General features: G+C 42.6%; 1 protein-coding gene across 1 annotated transcript in view; it reads left to right on the top strand.

Moving 5' to 3' along the window:
* Nucleotides 1-20,214, top strand: part of simc1 (SUMO interacting motifs containing 1) — a 55,108-nt gene that overhangs the window by 12,754 nt on the left and 22,140 nt on the right. Inside the window, exons 2-6 of the mRNA XM_060927278.1 lie at nucleotides 6,185-7,273; nucleotides 15,531-15,784; nucleotides 19,547-19,616; nucleotides 19,705-19,865; nucleotides 19,978-20,073. Coding sequence (XP_060783261.1) covers nucleotides 6,185-7,273; nucleotides 15,531-15,784; nucleotides 19,547-19,616; nucleotides 19,705-19,865; nucleotides 19,978-20,073 — 1,670 coding nt within the window. The remainder of the gene's footprint in view (nucleotides 1-6,184; nucleotides 7,274-15,530; nucleotides 15,785-19,546; nucleotides 19,617-19,704; nucleotides 19,866-19,977; nucleotides 20,074-20,214) is intronic.

The raw sequence follows: 20,214 nt of genomic DNA on the forward strand, positions 1-20,214 counted from the left end.
TGATGTGCAAAACCTGCCCTGTACTGTCCCAAGTTGTGGAAACATTCATCAGGAAAATGCTTCCGACAAACATACACCGTCTTAGGTAGACTCGACGGCGTATTATTGGAGTAAATAAAATGAAGCCACTGCGTCTTCAGGGGCTCTCCCGTCGGCAGTAAAAACAGACTCCTTTCTGTGTTGTCACATCCATGTACAGCGCAACTTCTATGTTTGGTGGCAACTTTTGAGTTGGGCGGGCAATCCATACAGTGGGTGGGAATCCAGAGGGGGGGCGTGGGGATCATCTCCCTTGCTGACGTAGGCAAGGGAAGAGTTTATCAACACGCCGTTTTGACGCGCCATTCTCAAATGTTGGGCATAGTTTGGTTTACACATTATGAAATTTCTAGCCACTGGGGTGACTTAAGAAGGTCAGAGGAACTCATTTTAACGTTAAAAAACCTCAGAAAGTGAAAATTTCATGCCATGGGACCTTTAACTTGCGTGAAGATATATGACGCCACCGTGTAATATTCTTTACATTATACGGACACATCTACAAAAAGCAAGTTCATCGAAAGAATTTTAATTTTGAACCAGTTCGCCATTTTGACAACGTGTGTCTAGTCAACAGGAAAACACTTGGAGTGAAATCTAGATAATTATTATCCATACAGGACACTTTTTTTGATGGAATAAAATCATGCGCTATTCCCTTCGAGCAGGTTTCATTAATTTGGTCCGATAGCATGCGGTATTGTTAGCATATCGCTTATCCGACATGCATTACGGCACTCTACCCAATGGAAGATGAGCGTGAATACGGTTTACGAGATTGCACGGTTGTCAAGACATGACGCCGCACGTCGGAGCTGATGCAAATATCCAACGAGAGTGTTTTCTGCTGCGAATGCGCAGAAGCATTTCTTTGTTCTCTGGGAACGAGAAAGACATGTTAAACACGCAAAAGGCTATCAAAACTTCAGTAGATATAAGAGAAAAACATACCAACGGATATCAAAAAACTGGAAAAGAGACACATCGGAGATGTAAAACTTCCATGCTAGCGAGCGACTGTGATAATTTGTAAACAAACATGGCTGAGAGGTTTGCTTCAATAAATACGGAAGATTTTGAGAGAGTTTTGGCTGCCAGGTCGCTCCGTTGTGTGTAGTTGTCAATGTTGATTTGAAAAGTAACTCAGTAAATCATAGAGGGAAATGAATACTTAAGTATGAGTGAAAAATACTGTAGCAAGCGTGGAAGAAGAGTCTGGAGACAGAATGTCCGAAATCGCTCCCTACTCACCTATATAGCGAGGACGCCATTTTGTAGTGCTATCCGAAACCTTAAGGCCTCTGCATGCTCTTGCGACAAGGCTTTCGCAGACAGTTGTAATTTATCGTTGAGCGGGGAGTAATAGGCGTGCGCGATGTTATTCACCGCCACGACGCAAGGGGGCGCGAAGTCGCGAAATCGCTAGGAGTAGTTGGTGGGTGTGGTTAGTGGAGTGTTTATCCTCCGGTTACTTATAATGACTAGAACTGGAGTCGTATAGATGTACGTACTTCCTCACTTCCTCGATCAACCGCTCTTCGTGCTGCTCCATCTTCGCTCGTGTTTTTAAAAATGGCGGTCGTGAAAACAAACCAAACCGGGAAAGTAGGGAAGCGGAAGTGCGTGTACAGCGGATGTAGAGTGGACCAATTAGAGCCCTCTTGTCTGCGAGGCTGTCTGCGGTGGTCACAATTTTTGGGAGGTGCGCGCAGAGCGTCTGCGAAGGTGGGGGGCTACGCAGACGCCATCTGCGAGGACTGGGTTATCAGCATAAATTGGCCTTTAGTGAGGATTATTTACACCCTATACAGTGCACTCAAAGTATCCCACAATGCATCATGAAAAGGAGTGTACAACGATGGTCACTAACCAAAGCTATACTGTATATCCCATCGTCCATTGCGGTCGCGCTAAAAGAAATCAAATTAAAAGTCTTGAATTTGATTTAATAAAAGGCAGCGGCAAAGAAGAAAGTATTCAGCCTTGATTTAAAAGAACTGAAAGATGCAGGGACTTTGTATTGATTAATGTAGGAAATATGCTCAGGATAATATGGATTTATCACAAAAACACATGCATGCATTTATTATTTTGAAAACCCGCCAGCCAGGGCTCGAAATTAACTTTTTTTCTTTGTGTCCCCCAGTGGTCCCGAATTCTGTGTTGTATTGTCCCGAATGGAAGCAATAGTGTCCCCATTTTTTTCCTCTCTGAAATAACCAGTGGTTAATATTATTATATGAAGTTACTATTATATTTGTAACTATGCGATTTTGAACCCTTTTATATCATTTTCACAATAAGTCACAGAACACAAGTGACACATGTCCTATACATCATCTACTTCAAAATTACAGTTATTGCATTTTCAGTTTATTAAACTTTCAATAAACTAGCTCATTCAGAAAATGTTTCAACTCCCTACATCTGCAGTACACTTTAGTTGAAAATAAGACCCCTTTTATGTTCATTTCATCTACTTATACCTTGAATATCTGTTGGCATTTATAAGGCCAACTTATTTTCACCATTACCGTTATCCATTACCATTATCCATTTTTATGAACTTTCCGTTATCCATTACCGTTATCCATTTTATGAACTTTCGCTGCTGAAACGTGGGTGCAAATGTTAGCAACATCAACACAGTGCCAGGTCCGAGCCTAGTTGTGCTGCTGACTGACTAAACTTTCTGAACTAGAAAGACACCAAGAAAACTCACTTATTCTGTTGAACGGTATCTTCCGTCAATATCATCCACATCATTCCTGTTGTATTTATAACGTGTCTAACAGTGTTCATTAAGTTCATTCAGTTGCTAGCGTTGCCTGCAGACCAGCCCTATCCACAGTAGTTCCTACCTAACCATAGCATTAGGGTTGGGCGGTATTATGGTAAGAAGGTATCCCGAGGTATCCAAAAGTACCAACGGTATCGGTCTCATTACCGTCATTTTAAAAAAATATATAATATCTAAATAAATATGGAGTACATGAGGTCATAATATAAAATAATAAATTGAAGATCATCCCGAATAACTGTGTGATCGTATTTTCACTAATTCTATCAATTTCCTAAAGAAGTTCTCATCGCGTGCAGGGTTGTTTATGTCGTTACCATGGCAACCCTGCGTGACATTTGGAGTCTGACAGAAAGCTTCGCAAGAGACTGAGACCGCGGTTGAAAGATGGCAAGTCAAGATAACGAGTTAGTGGCAAAAAAAAAAAAATACAACATCGGCAGTGTGGCAGTATTTTGGTTTCAAACCAAACGAAAAGGAAGAGCCAGCAATAATGTAAATGACCGCGCAAAATCGAAAAAAATCTAATATGTCCCCTAAGGCACACCATAGCCTGGGGTACTCCACTTCCACGAGATCTCTCCAATGAGTTGTGTTTTGAGTAGGTTACATGAGTAACAACAAGGTAAAATAATATAACGTATGACATTTGGGATGTGGGTAATAAACGTTTGAAATGTCATCTACTGAAGAAACGGAAGAAAACATCGTAGCGTAAACTGTTCGGTTTCTGGTGGGAATTAGCAATGCGCTTGCTATCTTTGTTGGGTGTGTTAAACCGTATGGATTTAAGTGGAATAATTGTAAGGAGTTATGTGATCAAGACAACGTTTTAAGCAAGGTAAGGCCATTTGATTATTAATTTCCCCGCCATGGCATGACGTGGGCCCATATGATTTTGCCTTGTGCAGCTATCACGCATTTGAATTAGGTTCGCCTCATTTGCGCTGAAGAATATGGTTTATCGCGCAGTCTAAACGGACTTGGGTGTTGGTTGATTCTTTTTTTTATTTCCCATGCTTGAAAGGGTATGATCCTGCTCATCGTGTACTTTTTTTGATGGAGTAGGTGAAATAGTGCTGCAAATGGCGTTTCAACGCAGACATGTGTAAACGACAGTTGAATGCTATTTTCAAGATGAAGGAAGAGTTGCGTGATGCTTTGAAATATCTCTTAATCCATTCATCAATGCACAAAATTCGCTTTGCTGCTTAATCCATACCACAATGCACACAATTCGCTATGCTGCTTTTAAATAGTACATTTGAGGCATAGGCGCACGTTACACAGTAGGCCGAAACAAAATATTATTTTTTTCTCGGTAATACCGTATACCCTGGGAAAACACAGAGACAGTTTAAAGGTATCAAAATTTGGATACCGCCCAACCCTACATAGCATCATAAGTCATAACCTAATAATCACAAATAACTTACCACATTGACAGGCGATGACACTTTGGATCCTGAAGGTCCCGGAGACGTTATGTCTGGGCTTTCAGTTTCTTCCCCGTTTTTCAGCAGTCGCGTCACATGACCAACGCCAGCGAATCAGGAAGGTGGATGTCACAGTGACGTTGTCCAATGACGACGCCAGCTAGAGCTCAGCACAGCGTATCCGCGTATTCTCAATGTTTACACAGCACCGGACCAGACACGATCTAGATTGAATATGTGGACGCTGGCGGATTCCCGTTTCCCGGCGGTTCCATGCGGTTTAATGTAAACGGACAGTGCATCCGCGAAGAAAACGAGACAGATACGGTCTAATGTAAACTTGGCCTAAGCTTGCTGGGAAGAATACAATAAATCGACATTTGTTTCATTTTAAAAACAAGAAAACAACTAGCCTAAATGAGCGCTATTGTACAGGCAGGGAAACGACACAAACAACCCAATGCATCTCTTTTTTTAATAGCAAAAATGACGTGTCTTCTGCAGAGAAGGGAAACATTAATCCATCTCACTGTGCTAGTGGTTAGAAAAGTCGTAGCGCGGTCAGGAGCGCGATGGGCGGAACAGCCTTGCGCAGTGGCTGCAGTGTATACATGAGCAGCCTATGCACTGAACATCAAGACTGCCGCAACATCGGCTCAGATTGAAAGTGACGGCAGTGAAGACTATGTATACTGTATGTAAGAAAACTCTGCCACAACTTGCCAATCATTTCAATTGTGTGTTTCATTATGTTTTATTATTGTTATTATTAGGCTGTTATTGGTAATGGTAACGGTAAACATCCGTCAAAATGACCAACGGCCTTCAGATTTTTCTGTCATAGCTAAAAAAAAAAAATCCGTCAATGACGGACAATTGTCGGTTAAAGGCCAATTTATGCTGACAACCCAGTGCTCGCAGACGGTGTCGCAGACAGTGTCTGCGTAGCCCCTCCACCTTCGCAGACGCTCTGCGTGCACCTCCCAAAAATTGTGACCACCGCAGAAGCCTCGCAGACAGCGCCGCAGACAAGAGGGCTCTGATTGGTCCACTCTACCCGCTGTACACGCACTTCCGCTTCCCTACTTTCCCGGTTTGGTTTGTTTTCACGACCGGCATTTTTAAAAACACGAGCGAAGATGGAGCAGCACGAAGAGCGGTTGATTGAGGAAGTACGTACATCTATACGACTCCAGTTCTAGTCATTATAAGTAACCGGAGGATAAACACTCCACTAACCACACCCACCAACTACTCCTAGCGACTTCGCGCCCCCTTGCGTTGTGGCGGTGAATAACATCGCGCACGCCTATTACTCCCCGCTCAACAATAAATTACAACTATCTGCGAAAAGCTATCTGCGAAAGCCTTGTCACAAGAGCATGCAGAGGCCTTAACGTGACCTACGGGACTGATATATTACAGCATATTTCAAACACTCATAACTTGCTACAGCAGTGACAAAATAGCGATCAAAAATGCGTTCCGATATTTAATAAAATGAGAAATAGAATTTTGATAATAAAAAAACTTGCCTTCAGTTCCTCTAAGTTTTCGAAAGATTGAGAATTCGTGCTTCAGGTTGTTTGTCTGGAAGGACAGAAAAACATGAAGGTTCATCACCATGCAGTGCTTTCAGAGTGAGCGTCATGGAAAGATAAGTTGACTGAAAGTGTTTGCGCTTTCGTGGTCACAGAAATGAGTACACAAGTGAAATTCTGAGCTAAAACACGAGGTTGGTACTGTATGAAATAAAGTAGCGGTGTTGCCTTTTACACTGTTAAAAAAAAAAAAAAAAAAAACACACACTGAACAGTTGATAAAGCTCCAGACACCGTGAGTGATTTCTACTTTCCATTTCCATCCTGATGATGATATATGTATTTTTTTTTTTGTGTGTTTCTCACAGGTTCTTATCGATATCACAGAGCACCACTTTTCATCAGCCAGACCAAGATCCTCCCAAAGACTAAAGAAGCTGCCGTGTTCCACGATAGAAATCATAGATCTGAATAACGTCTCTGACTCGTGCGTCAGCTTCACAGCCAAATCGTGTGGAAAAGTTCGCCGCTCGTCGTACACCGCGAATCTTGAGAAAGATGTCATTTGTTTGGACTCGGGCGACGGGACTGGCTCTCAGTCTCCTGTTCCTGTGTCATGCGCTCAAGAAAACTCTTGTATGAACCAATACAATGGGATTCACTCGCGTTTACAGGACGGCAGCACGCCGAGGTTCAGAAACGGTTCTCACCATTCAAGTCCGAAAGATACTTCTTCACTCGCCTTCGAGCCTTCGATTGGACTCCCGGAGGTTTTCGAAGCCCAGAACACTAATCACACAGAGCAAACATCGACGTCGCTACCTGCTGAAAAACACCCCGAGCATGACGAGAGGTTGGATTCGCCGCACAGCTGGCTGAACAAAGTGCTCTCGCCGTTCAGCCTCGGCAGCCCGTACTTCTGCCCGAGCGAAATCGACGCGCCCGTGTTCTCCGACGAATCCCTTATTTTATACGATGATACCAAAGACCCAACGGGCGGCTTTGATCAACCCGAGTCCCTGTTTGAGGTCGATAGAAGGATGGAACTGCCAGAAAACGCGCACACACACGCCTCATCACTTTATCCACAGACCCAGTCACAGATAGCCCCTCAGACACGACCTGCTTCAGACCGAGCACCCGTCCCCGTCAGTCCGACGTCCACAGAGCTCCTCGCCAGCGATTCTGCAGAAACGGGATCCGATCTGGACATGGACAGTCCACCTGTCAGTCCTGTGAAGTCCTCTCGCACTCTCAGTCCACCTTCTCACCTGGCGTTTGGTACTAAAGACTCTTCTGGTTCAGTGTTACAGGCGAGCGGTGTGGACGGTGACGGCGCAGATCTCTCTGAAGGTCGCGCAGATCTCTCTGAAGGTCACACAGAGGGAGGACAGGAGGTTTCTCTGGTGCAGTTCAAAAAGCTGAAACATTTATTAGGGGGACGAGATCAAAGCATGGTAAACATCTCCGTTGCTGAATTCTCTTTGTTTTTATGCATAAGGCCATCCTTAAAAAAAAAAAATCCGTTTCCTGTCCACCGGGCGAGCAAAAAAATTTTCAGTCGGGAGGGAGGGATTTTTTATATATATATATGGATGGATAAGAAATTGCAATGCTGTGTTTGCTTTTTCTTTCAGTACTTTTTTATAACAAAAGCAGACACATTTAATAAAATATGACGGTTTAATCAACTGATGGCGTATTCACACCTACGTTGTTTGGTCCGGACCAAATGACTAAATGAACCAAATTTCCCTTGGTCCGGACCTTTTGGGTTGGTCTGAATACAAACCACCGAACTCTGGTCCGGACCAAACAAGCGGACCGAGACCGAGCTGCAAGGTCGGATTCGGTCCGGACCAAAGGAACCCTGGTGCGGACCTTTTGGAGGTGTGAAAGCAGACCGGACCTAATCCGACAGTTTTGCTTTTTTGTACCTCGGGAGCTTCCATCGTTTGTCGAGCATTATGGGAAACAGAGTCTTGACACTCCACCGCAAAGTGCAAACACTGTTTCGGTTGTCAAGGGAACCTTACAACAGTCGTTCAGTCATTCAGACCAGTGGTAGGCTAGACTACAGAGTACAAAAAATGAGTAGGGGGCAAACGTGGGCCGAGGAAGAAACGCGTACCCTTGTGGATTAGGGCTGTAACGATATGCGTATTGAAATCGCGATACGCAGAGCCACGATCCGTATCGCGATACAAGAAGGCAGAATCGCGGTACACCCTTTCAAACTTCTCCTCAGCCCAAAAACAGAGGCGCTTCCAAACTTCAATTTATGAATACTTTACTTTTTATTTAAATTACATTTTAAACTTACTTAAATTACTTTTATTTTTTTATATCTATTAGTAAGTCGTTTGTTTGCCGACCTGCGACAATCTTCTGCGAGTCACGCAACGTCCACACTCGCCACTGGCAGAGCATTCATTTCTTTTAAGCGGTCGCCATTCTGGTTGCGACGCGGGGAGCGACTCTGTAAACAAGCAGCTCATTGGCTGGCTAGGTGTGCCACAAGCCAATCACAATCACTTGACCGGAAAGGCATGCAGTGTTGCCAGATTGGGCAGGTTTAGGTGCTTTTTGGCTGGTTTTGAACATATTTTGGGGTGGAAAACGTTAGCAATATCTGGCAACACTGAAGGCATGTCTGCTTGGGCGGAAGCCTTCTGCGGCAGTTACATTTTGACACGCGAGCAATGTTTCACCATAAAAATTCCGTAATTTCCATCTGTTTTCCGCGATCACAGAAAATCATTGGCCCTATGAGAGTGAGACAGTGAGAGAGCCCCCCCCCCCCCCCCCCCCCCAAAAAAAAATCTTAACGGATTTACACGATTTGGAAAAATGACTTTTTCAGAACCGAAAAAAACAGAGCTTCCGGCTCAACAGTATTATTTTGAGAAATAAAACAATCTTTGGATATACATTTGTTCATTTTTGCATACATATTACTCATTCTCTGCAGTGGTCTGAATTATTTGTTATTAAATAGTTAATGTAAGTAAGTAAATGTTAATAAGTCAAATTTACTACTTTAAAAAAACATTAAAAAAAAAAATCGTGGGCGTATCGAATCGTGGGTCAAAAATCGCGATACGAATCGAATCGTGAGTTGGGTGTATCGTTACAGCCCTGTTGTGGATATCTGGGCAGATGTCCACATATCTGAGCTTTTGGAGAGAACACACAAAGATGCCGACGTGTTTGCTGTATTCAGTGAGAAAATGAAGGAGAAGGGGTTCACGCGCTCCCCAGAACAATGTCGGCTAAAAGTGAAGAAACTCCGTCAGACCTACATTAAAATCAGGGACATTCTTTCAAAAAGTGGCGGTACTAGCGACGCAAAAAAGAAATTCATCTATTGCGTGAAGAGCCAGAACTGTCGCAACATGATGTGCGCTCATCAGCGCTATCCTCCGTAGCCGCCTTGCCCTTTGAAGTCGTTGTTGATAAATTACTTGTACAACAGCATAGTAATCGCACAATTGTGAAAACAGTAAAAACTGGAAAAAACATATAGCTTTGATGACATTAAAAAGAATAACAGCACGGAAAGCCTCCATGACTACTTTTGAACTTAACGCTTTGTGCGCGTGTCGTCTCTGACCAATAGCTGAATGACCTCAGGGCGCGTGGCTTTGTTGACAGATTTTGGTCCGCTTACTAAAATGTACAGTGTGAAAGCAAACCGCACCAAAATGAAAAAATAAAAAAATAATTGGTTCGGACCAAAGCAAGTGAACTATCGAACTATCCTGGTCTGAATACACCCTGAAACTTGTACAAGAACTTTAAGTTAGCATTTTAAATGCTGACTGCAACATTTGCAAAACTTTTACAAAGGTACTTAAAATGTCCGATACACAGGCTTTTTATAGTTCGAAATCGAGCGTTAGGCCTAGTTCAGATGAAATCACACTATTAAAATGATCACTGAATGATTTTGTTTTTCTGAATCTTTACTATTTTGTTGTTCGCTAGAATACCATTTTGCGATTTCACACTTAAAATGTTTGAAAACTCCGGATCGCCTTCCTTCATGGTGGCTGCCATTTTTTTTTGTGCCGCACGGCGCATGCGCAGAGCTGATTCAGTTCAGAGTGCGCGCGCACTCGGCAGAGGCAGTAGCGTTTCGGGGCCGTCAGAGGGAACAGAAGCAGAGATGACGCTTATTTTGTCTCTGGTAAACCAGTCTTCTCTCGTTTAATTGCGTGCTGGGATCAAAAGACACCGTTGGTTGTAAATGAAACCAAACTGAGTGGTTGGAGTGTATTTTCATACACGGAGAAATGTTCGCTGAGTGTTTGTGTAGCCACCACTGTATGGAATCAATTTTGTGCCAAAATGTTCATACAATACTTTTGAAATATCAAACAAAAACGACAAATCAAAATACAAAAAAAGTCAATTTTTTTAGCCTGGCAAACAAATTATTCGTGTAATCGTGCAAAATATCAGTCTATTACTCTTCAGAAACCTTTTATTTTTGTTCCGTGTCTTTCTCAGTTTTGTTTGGCGTAATTTATTTTGGTTGCGATTCCAGCTTTCTCGTTTGCGCTCCCTGACTTTTTGCTTGCAGTTTTGGCACAAACTTGACGTGTGGGTGGGCTGTCCAGGAATGCATTCCCATTGGCTAACTTGTGTTTGACTGACAGCTCCGCTCAGCCATTCCCTACTCGGATTCTGGCGGACTGTTTGAAGAGTGACCGATCCATTGACGGTAAATAAGGATGGAGTGGACTTCAGTGGCGACTATGATACTGAATTTACACTTTGTTGAATTAATTCAATATCATAGTCGCCACTGAAGTCCACTCGATCCTTGTTTACCGTCAATGGATCGGCCACTCGTCAAACAGTCCGCCAGAATCCGAGTAGGGAATGGCTGAGCGTAGCTGTCAGTCAAACACAAGTTACCCAATGGGAATGCATTCCTTGTATGCTATCTCCAATATGAACGGAAAACGACCCAAAAGTGTCCCGCATGCGCAAATTGACACGTAATAAGCACATCTACGTAATACGTAAACCAAAAAAAAGTGCACTCTTCAAGTTTGCAAGTAAAGCATGGAGATGAGGCGAGACCTGGCGATGTGGTTTTTGTGGCGGCAGCAGAACTCGCACAATAATCTGATTAATGTGGGCAGCAGACTAATGAGACCGAAGGTGTCAAATTACTGGAAATTTCCAGAACAATCTTATAATCTTGTAATACAGGATGGTTTAAGTTATAAACTGTTTTATTTAATCAGGCTAACAGATCAACATCCAGGTCCCTACCAAATCCACCATTAGCTTGATCAATTCTATAAAAGTCTATTTAAATTCTGAAAACTGTACAAATGTTGTTGTTGTTTTCCACCAAAGAGGCGGGATTAGCCAACGCAGAATAGTGACGTTTGTCTCTTGTTGATGATGTGTAGGTCGCATGAATGCGACCTGTCCGGTCAGACTGCAGTCGCATGTGAAAATAACGGATATGCATCGGAATTAGGACCACATATCCAAGTGGCCTGGGTTGCATGTGAAAAAAATCGGATCTGTGTCGTTCAGATTGTCAATAACAAATCGGATACAGGTCGCATATGGGCAAAAAAATCGGATATGGGTCGTTTCAGAGTGCAGTCTGAACATGGTCTAAGAGAAATCAGAGCTGCGTAAAAAGTGAGAGGCAGAGAGCAGAAATGAAACTGAACGGGGCGGGAGCTAGGTTAGAGCAGTCAACGTAAGTTGGCATTTAGAGTGAGGGCACACAATTTTACCTTTCCATCCTTGCTTTAAAATTGTGATTTTCGGCATACACAAATAATGATGGCACAAAATCTGGACTGCTTGAGTCAAGCGAGACCTCTCCTACAAACAAAACTGCATGCAAAGCTAAGTTAACATGCTAACAATATTCATTACATTGTGTAACTATGACCCAGCTAATCAGACAAACGTTACCAAAGTATTTTGCTACATCAATAAACGAAGACTAGAAAGAATAAAAAAGAAAGATTTAATAAATAGCCTGATCTTACCTGTGATGAAGTGGGCGCTGCAAACCCGTGCATTTTTGATGGCGCTTTCATCCCAGTCTACACGTTTGATGGCTTGTAGCCATAGACGTCGCGATTTTTTTTGGAATGGGTGAGATCCTGCTGGAATTCTGTACATTTTAACCCCATCACTGCTACGATTCTGACACCCGAAAACACAACAACTAGGCATTTCTTCCAAATATTTCTTCTCGTCTCTACCATCGCTGAGTCTTTTTTGGGTCCAGGCTGCGCGCGCAATTTCCTCTTGCGTATGAATGACGTTTACTGCGAAGGGGTCTATACACTGTTTGAAAGTTGATTGTATACAAATTACCAGAGAAGTCTTTACTTCGTGTGAATGTGGTGAGTTATGAGTATCACTCATGAGAAAATCATGAGTGATTGTGGTTTGGTTTTATTTTTCAGATAATTGAAAAAAAAAATCAACAGTTTTCTCCCCCCAAAACCAACATGTCCCAGTTCATTTTAGACTACGTTCAGACTGCACCCTGAAACGACCCATATCCGATTTTTTTTGCCCATATGCGACCTGTATCTGATTTGTTATTGACAATCTGAACGACACAGATCCGGTTTTTTTTTTTTTTTCACATGCGACCCAGGCCGCTTGGATATGTGGTCCTAATTCCGATGCATGTCCGTTATTTTCACATGCGACTGCAGTCTGACCGGACCGGTCACATTCATGTGACCTACACGTCCTCAACAAGAGACAAACGTCACTATTCTGCGTTGGCTAATCCCGCCTCTTTGGTGGAAAACAACAACATTTGTACAGTTTTCAGAATTTAAATAGACTTTTATAGAATTGATCAAGCTAATGGTGGATTTGGTAGGGACCTGGATGTTGATCTGTTAGCCTGATTAAATAAAGCAGTTTCTATAACTGATTTATAACTTAAACCATCCTGTATTACAAGATTATAAGATTGTTCTGGAAATTTCCAGTAATTTGACACCTTCGGTCTCATTAGTCTGCTGCCCACATTAATCAGATTATTGTGTGAGTTCCGCCGCCGCCACAAAAACCGCATCGCCAGGCCTCGCCTCATCTCCATGCTTTACTTGCAAACTTGAAGAGTGCGCTTTTTTTTGGTTTACGTATTACGTAGATGTGCTTATTACGTGTCAATTTGCGCATGCGGGACACTTGGGTCGTTTTCCGTTCATATTGGAGATCGCATACAAGTCTCATATAATTGGTAATGTGAACGGCCTAACAAAAAAATCGGATTTCGCAACAAATCGGATATGGGTCGTTTCAGGTTGCAGTCTGAACGTAGTGTTAGTCACCTGTATTCACTCAGAATGGCCCTAAAAAAGCACCCATTTCCAAAATTTTCTCGGGGGGCTTACAGCGCCCCCCCGAACCCCCAGCTGGATTGGACTCGCTATGCACCCTGCGGGCGCTCCGCTTGTATGCATGTGTCACTACACATTGATTTCACAAAAGGTTGGCATCTCTGGATTTCAGCTCTGATCAATGTTTTAGGTCGAGCTTTCTTCGTAGAACAAAACTTGATCATTTGTTTGTTGATTAAACAATTTGTTTACACCTTTGTTTATTTTCAGTTGGATCCTATCTCCTCCGTCCCGCAGTTCTCAAAGGATTTCAGTTCTGATCATTTTCAGTTCTTATCTTACTCCGTCGCGGGCGAGGTCTTGTAATCAGTGCGGTTTGTTTGTGTCTGTCCGTTAATAATCTAGTGTCTAGACAGTTGCACCAATTGACTTCCATAGATTACCTGATTAAATTTTGGGTGTGATCGGGTCAAGGTCAAAATCATGTTGTTTTTTTTTTTTTTTGTGATAACTTTCTTCAAATTCATCATTTTGACTTCAAACCAAAGCGTGCATCTTTCAATTCTGCTTCTAATCATATGCTGCTTGATGGGGTAGCTTGAACAGTCTCCATAGCGGTTGAGGGTTAAAGATTGAGGGGGGGTCAAGGTCATCGGTCAAAATAACACATTTTCCATTATAACTCAAAAACAGTTGCTGATAGACAGATGTTTACTATTATGAGCATATAGGAACTCCTATAGAGATCTTGCAGTCACGTGACCGGAAAGTACACAGCCGCCATCTTGTCGGTAAAAAAAAACAGCTGAATACTGCTGCACTCGTGTACAGAATGGATCAATTTCAACTGACGGACTACACGGCTCATTTTTCTAATGAACAGATAATTAGATATATGTCTAAAATAAACGATCTACAGATTAGTGACCCTTATGGCTTTCCGGACGGAGTTTTCACGACCGTGTCAGTGGATGTTGAACTGCCAGCGGAATACCCGGACGTGTATGATTACCTCATTAACTTTCCCTCGCTGTTCAGTGGTGAAGCACTGCGTGCTTATAAATCTCTGGACAGTTATCTTTACAGAAATTCAGGATTTGTCAGCGACTCAGACGTGGCATCTTGTAAACAAGAAAATAACAATCCTCATTGGACGGGTAAGTCACTTAAGTATTGAGTATAGCACTGACCAGCCGATTATAGAATAGAATAAGGTGATTCCAGCTGTAATTCCAAATCGTCCGTCTTGTTTACCATGGATCTGGCGTTGGAGAGGTAGAGGCTTGGCAGTGGAGATTTGAGTGGCTGTTTTCTGAGCTTAGTCAACAGGCCGGCTCTACAGCCTCGCTTTTGCTTCCGCTCCCGGCGCCGCCTCCTTCGCTTTGCTTCCGATAACAATCCACGGAGACCCCGCTGGTCTCGCTATCTCGTCCGGAATGTTGTGCATGCGATGGAAATCACTACAAACCGTCATTTTCTGCTGGAAACCAATGTCCAGTAAGTCCATACGGTTGTAGTGGATATTGAAGTCCGGTACAGACGAACAACACGCAAAAATACACACAAAAAACACAAAAAACGTGCACAGGTAGGGAGAGCTTGTAGCCGCAGCCGTTGTAGTAGAATTGTATATAGTAGGGTTTTCCAGAAGAAAAGGTAGAAGTAGAAGGCGGAAATGGCGTTTGACCGACAAGATGGCGTCTGTCACAATCTGGATCGGCTGTGACGTCACATGCAAGTGCTCCATATGGGCTTTTCTTTGGCACCATGATCTTTGACCTTGAGTGACCTTGAAAGGTCAAACTCAAAGTCATGGATTTTCAGAGGGCTGTAACTTGAATACGGTTGATGGTAGACAGATGTTTATCTTTATCAACTTATAGGAAGTGCCATATGGGCTTTCATTTGGCGCCATGATCTTCGACCTTGACTGACTGTGAAGGGTCAAACTCAAGGTTTTCATAGGACTATAACCTGACAGCTGATGATTGAGAAATATTACCATTATCAACATGTACGGTGGATATAAAAAGTGTCCGCACCCCGTTAAAATGATAGACACCCACACAAACAAACCGCACTGATTGCAATACCTCACCCCGCTTACTCCGTCGCGGGCGAGGTAATAAATCTGAAAGCTGTTAACGTACCTGCTGATATTATTTGTGGTGTCTTTCACCCAAATTCTTCAAGTAGTCCCTGAAGCAGAGCAAAAAGTCCACGAGGTGGAGCTGGACCTCATCCTTACTGGTTGTTCAAGCGGTGGAGACACTTGATTGTTTTTCAGGCTGGATATGTCTAATAGTTATAGGAGCAGCTGGATCAGACCAGTCTAATCTACTCCACGTCTTCTCTCCAACAGCACGCTGCCGACGAGGACAGTAAGGACTTCGGCATGGCCGAGCCTCTGTGCAGGCAGAGCCTGAGTCTGGTCTACAGCACCATCGAAGAGAATTACACCGAGGGCACTTTGCAGCTTCTCTCCGACCTCATCCAGCCGTGTTATTACCCTCCTGCTGATATCACCGCTCACCTCCTGAGACGGATCCTGCTGGAGCCGCAGTGCACTCCAGTGGTGGCACTGGAAGCCTACAACCTGCTGATGAGGACGCAGAAGTGAGTGAAAAGCTCATGGTGATCACCATCGTTACGATATAATCGTTCCGCTGTAATATTTTCACTGTACGCTAATACGACGGATTAAATCGAAGGTATCAAGCAAAGGTATCGGCTTTTCTCTCGCGCTTGTAGGCTATGAGACGCGTGTTTGACCTAAAGCATGGCTCGTTTTTACCTTAGCTTGGTGGTAACACATTGGAGTTTTTATGGTGGTTGTGTATGGAATCAATTTTGTGCCAAAATGTTCATACAATACTTTTGAAATATCAAACAAAAACGACAAATCAAAATACAAAAAAAAGTCAATTTTTTTAGACTGGCCAACAAATTATTCGTGTAATCGTGCAAAATATCAGTCTATTACTCTTCAGAAACCTTTTATTTTTGTTCCGCGTCTTTCTCAGTTTTGCTTGGCGTAATTTATTTTGGTTGCGATTCCAGCTTTCTCGTTTGCGCTCCCTGACTTTTTGCTTGCAGTTTTGGCACAAACTTGACGTGTGGGTGGGCTGTCCAGGAATGCATTCCCATTGGCTAACTTGTGCTACGCTCAGCGATTCCCCCGGAGGCTGTTGCGGCCATTTCCTACTCGGATTTTGGCGGACTGTTTGACGAGTGACCGATCCATTGACGGTAAACAAGGATCGAGTGGACTTGTGTACTACTGCAACACGTACAACACATTTGTCCCGTACTTGTACTTTGTTGAATTAATTCAATATCCTAGTCGCCACTGAAGTCCACTCGATCCTTGTTTACCGTCAATGGATCGGTCACTCGTCAAACAGTCCGCCAGAATCCGAGTAGGGAATGGCTGAGCGGAGCTGTCAGTCAAACACAAGTTAGCCAATGGGAATGCATTCCTGGACAGCCCACCCACACGTCAAGTTTGTGCCAAAACTGCAAGCAAAAAGTCAGGGAGCGCAAACGAGAAAGCTGGAATCGCAACCAAAATAAATTACGCCAAACAAAACTGAGAAAGACGCGGAACAAAAATAAAAGGTTTCTGAAGAGTACCGTATTGGCCCGAATATAAGACGACCCTGAATGTAAGACGACCCCCCCTTTTCCAAGTTCATCTTTGGGGAAAAAGTTTTTTGAAGACCAAATGTTCATTCATATAAAGCATATTTATTTCAAAATTCTGTTTAAAATTAGAGGCTTTTGTTTTTCACATTTAAATAGAGGTCATTTCAGTCTCATTTCCGTGAACACTTTTCATAGAAGTAAAAAAAGAGGCTAAACTGCAGGCTACTAGACAAGCCAAATTAAAACATTTTAAATTGCATTAATTCAACAAATTTGTCAGGTTTAGATTGAAAGTTCATAAACTTCAGAATGTCAATGCATTAACTTCCCATAGCCTACGGGTACATGGAATAAATTTGCAGAACAGTGCAAATGCTTTAAACAATGCATTAAACAATACATTAAGGTTTACAATAATAAACAACTGAAACAATGGAAAGGGTAGTTTGCTAAATTACAGCTACTCAGCACAGAGATCCTCAGCCTCACTTTGCTCACTCTCACTGTCCTCACTTTCGTTTTTGGCGGCATTTTGTCTAGTCCGCGAATTTAAGACGACCCCCCTTTTTAAGAGCTATTTTTTACAACAAAAACACCGTCTTATATTCGAGCCAATACGGTAATAGACTGATATTTTGCACGATTACACGAATAATTTGTTTGCCAGTCTAAAAAAATTGACTTTTTTTTGTATTTTGATTTGTCGTTTTTGTTTGATATTTCAAAAGTATTGTATGAACATTTTGGCACAAAATTGATTCCATAGTTGTGGTGCTCCAAGAGGTAGAGAAAGTACTGGAGAAAATCTTAAAAGGCCTACGATGTATCGAAATACTCAAATACAAGCGCTAGTGTTTTTTTTTTTTTTTTTTTTTTTTTAAAGTTTTGGCGCCCTGTTTTCTAGACCATTGATGCAGATCAGTGAATATTGATTGAATACTGTTTGTATTCGATCGTCATTTCACCTTATTGAGGATTTGAATGAAAGAAAAAAGGGGGAACCATTTTATGTAAATGACAAAAGAAATAACTCCAAGATGTGTTTAGTGCTGTGTATTTATAAAGTGTAAACTTGTGACTTGAGATTATAAAATATAAAGCTGTTCCAGGTGGTGTTCATTCAGTTTTTTATTTTGTCAAAATAAAAAATAATCCACTTTGGGTGGGTAAAAGTAACTCTGTTTTGCATCAGGCCACATAAGACCTCATGATTGATTGATTGATTGATTGATTGATTATTTTCCGATAACAGCACACCCTGACGGCACGGTGGTGTAGTGGTTAGCGCTGTCGCCTCACAGCAAGAAGGTCCGGGTTCAAGCCCCGTGGCCGGCGAGGGCCTTTCTGTGCGGAGTTTGCATGTTCTCCCCGTGTCCGCGTGGGTTTCCTCCGGGTGCTCCGGTTTCCCCCACAGTCCAAAGACATGCAGGTTAGGTTAACTGGTGACTCTAAATTGACCGTAGGTGTGAATGTGAGTGTGAATGGTTGTCTGTGTCTATGTGTCAGCCCTGTGATGACCTGGCGACTTGTCCAGGGTGTACCCCGCCTTTCGCCCGTAGTCAGCTGGGATAGGCTCCAGCTCGCCTGCGACCCTGTAGAACAGGATAAAGCGGCTACAGATAATGAGATGAGATGAGCACACCCTGAAGTGATTTGTTCCTTGCAAAGCAGGTGGGGAGCAAATACTTTTTAATAGCACTATGCATCTGGATTTGCATTGTAGCTTATTATTATTTTTTTCTCCATTATAAAGGCTACATTAAATCGAGTTGAGGTTCTGCAACATGAGATTAGATGATTAATATTTTAAAGCTAGACGGCCTTTCGATTTCATAAAATCGGTGAAATTTAGTTCCGTCTGAAATGTGGTCATCGTGAAAGATGTTTATTTCTGTAATATCTCACAAAATATCAGGCCATTCTGTGGCTGGGAAGTTATTTAATTTGAGGGTATTAAAGCAAATAATGTGCATGAAATCGCTCGCTTCGCGCAGTCAAGCAGACAGAGGAAGTCCGTGTGTGTGTATGCGCAGGTTTACCTTCTTCTTTTGGGTTTTACAGCAGCTGGCATCCACAGTGTTGCATTACTGCCATCTACAGGTTTACCTTTGAGCGTGCACTGACAGTTCCATCATTCTGTCGCTAAACGAACAGCTGATCACACCGAGGTGCTCGCTGAGCGCCGATATTTATTTATTAGTTTGGTCCTGCGTTTCCTTTCTTTCGTATATAACATAACGCCTTTTCTTCTCGCTTCTTTCCTTTACTGTAGTCGGTCTTTCACGTTTCATTCGCACACTCACGTCCTCCATTTTTCTCTCCTGTTTCAAGTTTATCCCACAATGCCTTGCGTGAACAGGGAAAGCCCACCATGTCATGCATGATGTAGTATCTAGAATTGGGTCATGGTGAAGCAGGAAAAAATAGCGGAGAATTTAGGGCCATGTATAGATAAATTCATTAATTTGTTCTATTTTAGAAAAGCAAATAAATAAAATTGGAAGTCTGTGATTTGAATTCAGTAGCTTTCAGTCCACTAAAGAAAAATAATTAGAATTTGGTGTTGGGAAAATTCTTTTTATAAACCTACACTTGAAAAATCTGAAAAGTAGTCTAGCTTTTACTTTAATACAATGGCTTGTTTGAAGAAAAGGAAATGGCAGCATAGTTAATCTGTCAGAATGTTGTAAAGAAAAGTCATTGTCCACTAAATCGAGAAAACTTCTCATCCAGATACCATCCTGCAGACAAATCGACGATCCCATGGGACTGGGAGTTGTTATTGTCCGTGATGACTGAACAGGTAGGAGATACATCAGTGCTACCGTGTAATGGTTTCATCTTCATTTTCTTTCTGCATTTCTTACTCTTCGAATGTTGTTTTGTGGAAGGACAAGGCGAGGAGGCTCCACAGTGAAGTGCGCTGTCTGCTGCTTCAGTACGTGTTGCAGGTTTTGGAAGACGACTTCCAGTTAAAGCTCCCGATGCTTCGGCTCCACCTCTCGATTGCTAATGAAATGCTTTCGTGTGATTATCGGATCAGACAGGTCAGGTGAGTCACCGTCTCATAAGATCAGTCTAAAAGTTCTTGAGATAATTCCAGTGCGTAGATACGTTAATTAGACGATCCAGCGTGAACATTCCTCAAACTTTCTTCCTTTTAGGGAACTCATGACCTGGCTGTTAGATACAGCGAGACAGTCAGTCTGGATTTCTGAGGAGGAAGAAATGGAAAAAAGGGAGCGGAACTGCTGTCTAAAGTATGTTTACGTGAGTTTACCTGAAACTGTTGGCTAGAAAGCAGCTATGGCCTGTAGGTTAGAGAAGCTGCTTTGGGTCCAAAGGGTCGCCAGTTCGATTCCCGGCAGGAAAAATCTGCGGAATAACACTTTCTCCTCTTT

This window comes from Neoarius graeffei, chromosome 8 (genome assembly GCF_027579695.1).
Source record: "Neoarius graeffei isolate fNeoGra1 chromosome 8, fNeoGra1.pri, whole genome shotgun sequence".
Classification (NCBI taxonomy): domain Eukaryota; kingdom Metazoa; phylum Chordata; class Actinopteri; order Siluriformes; family Ariidae; genus Neoarius; species Neoarius graeffei.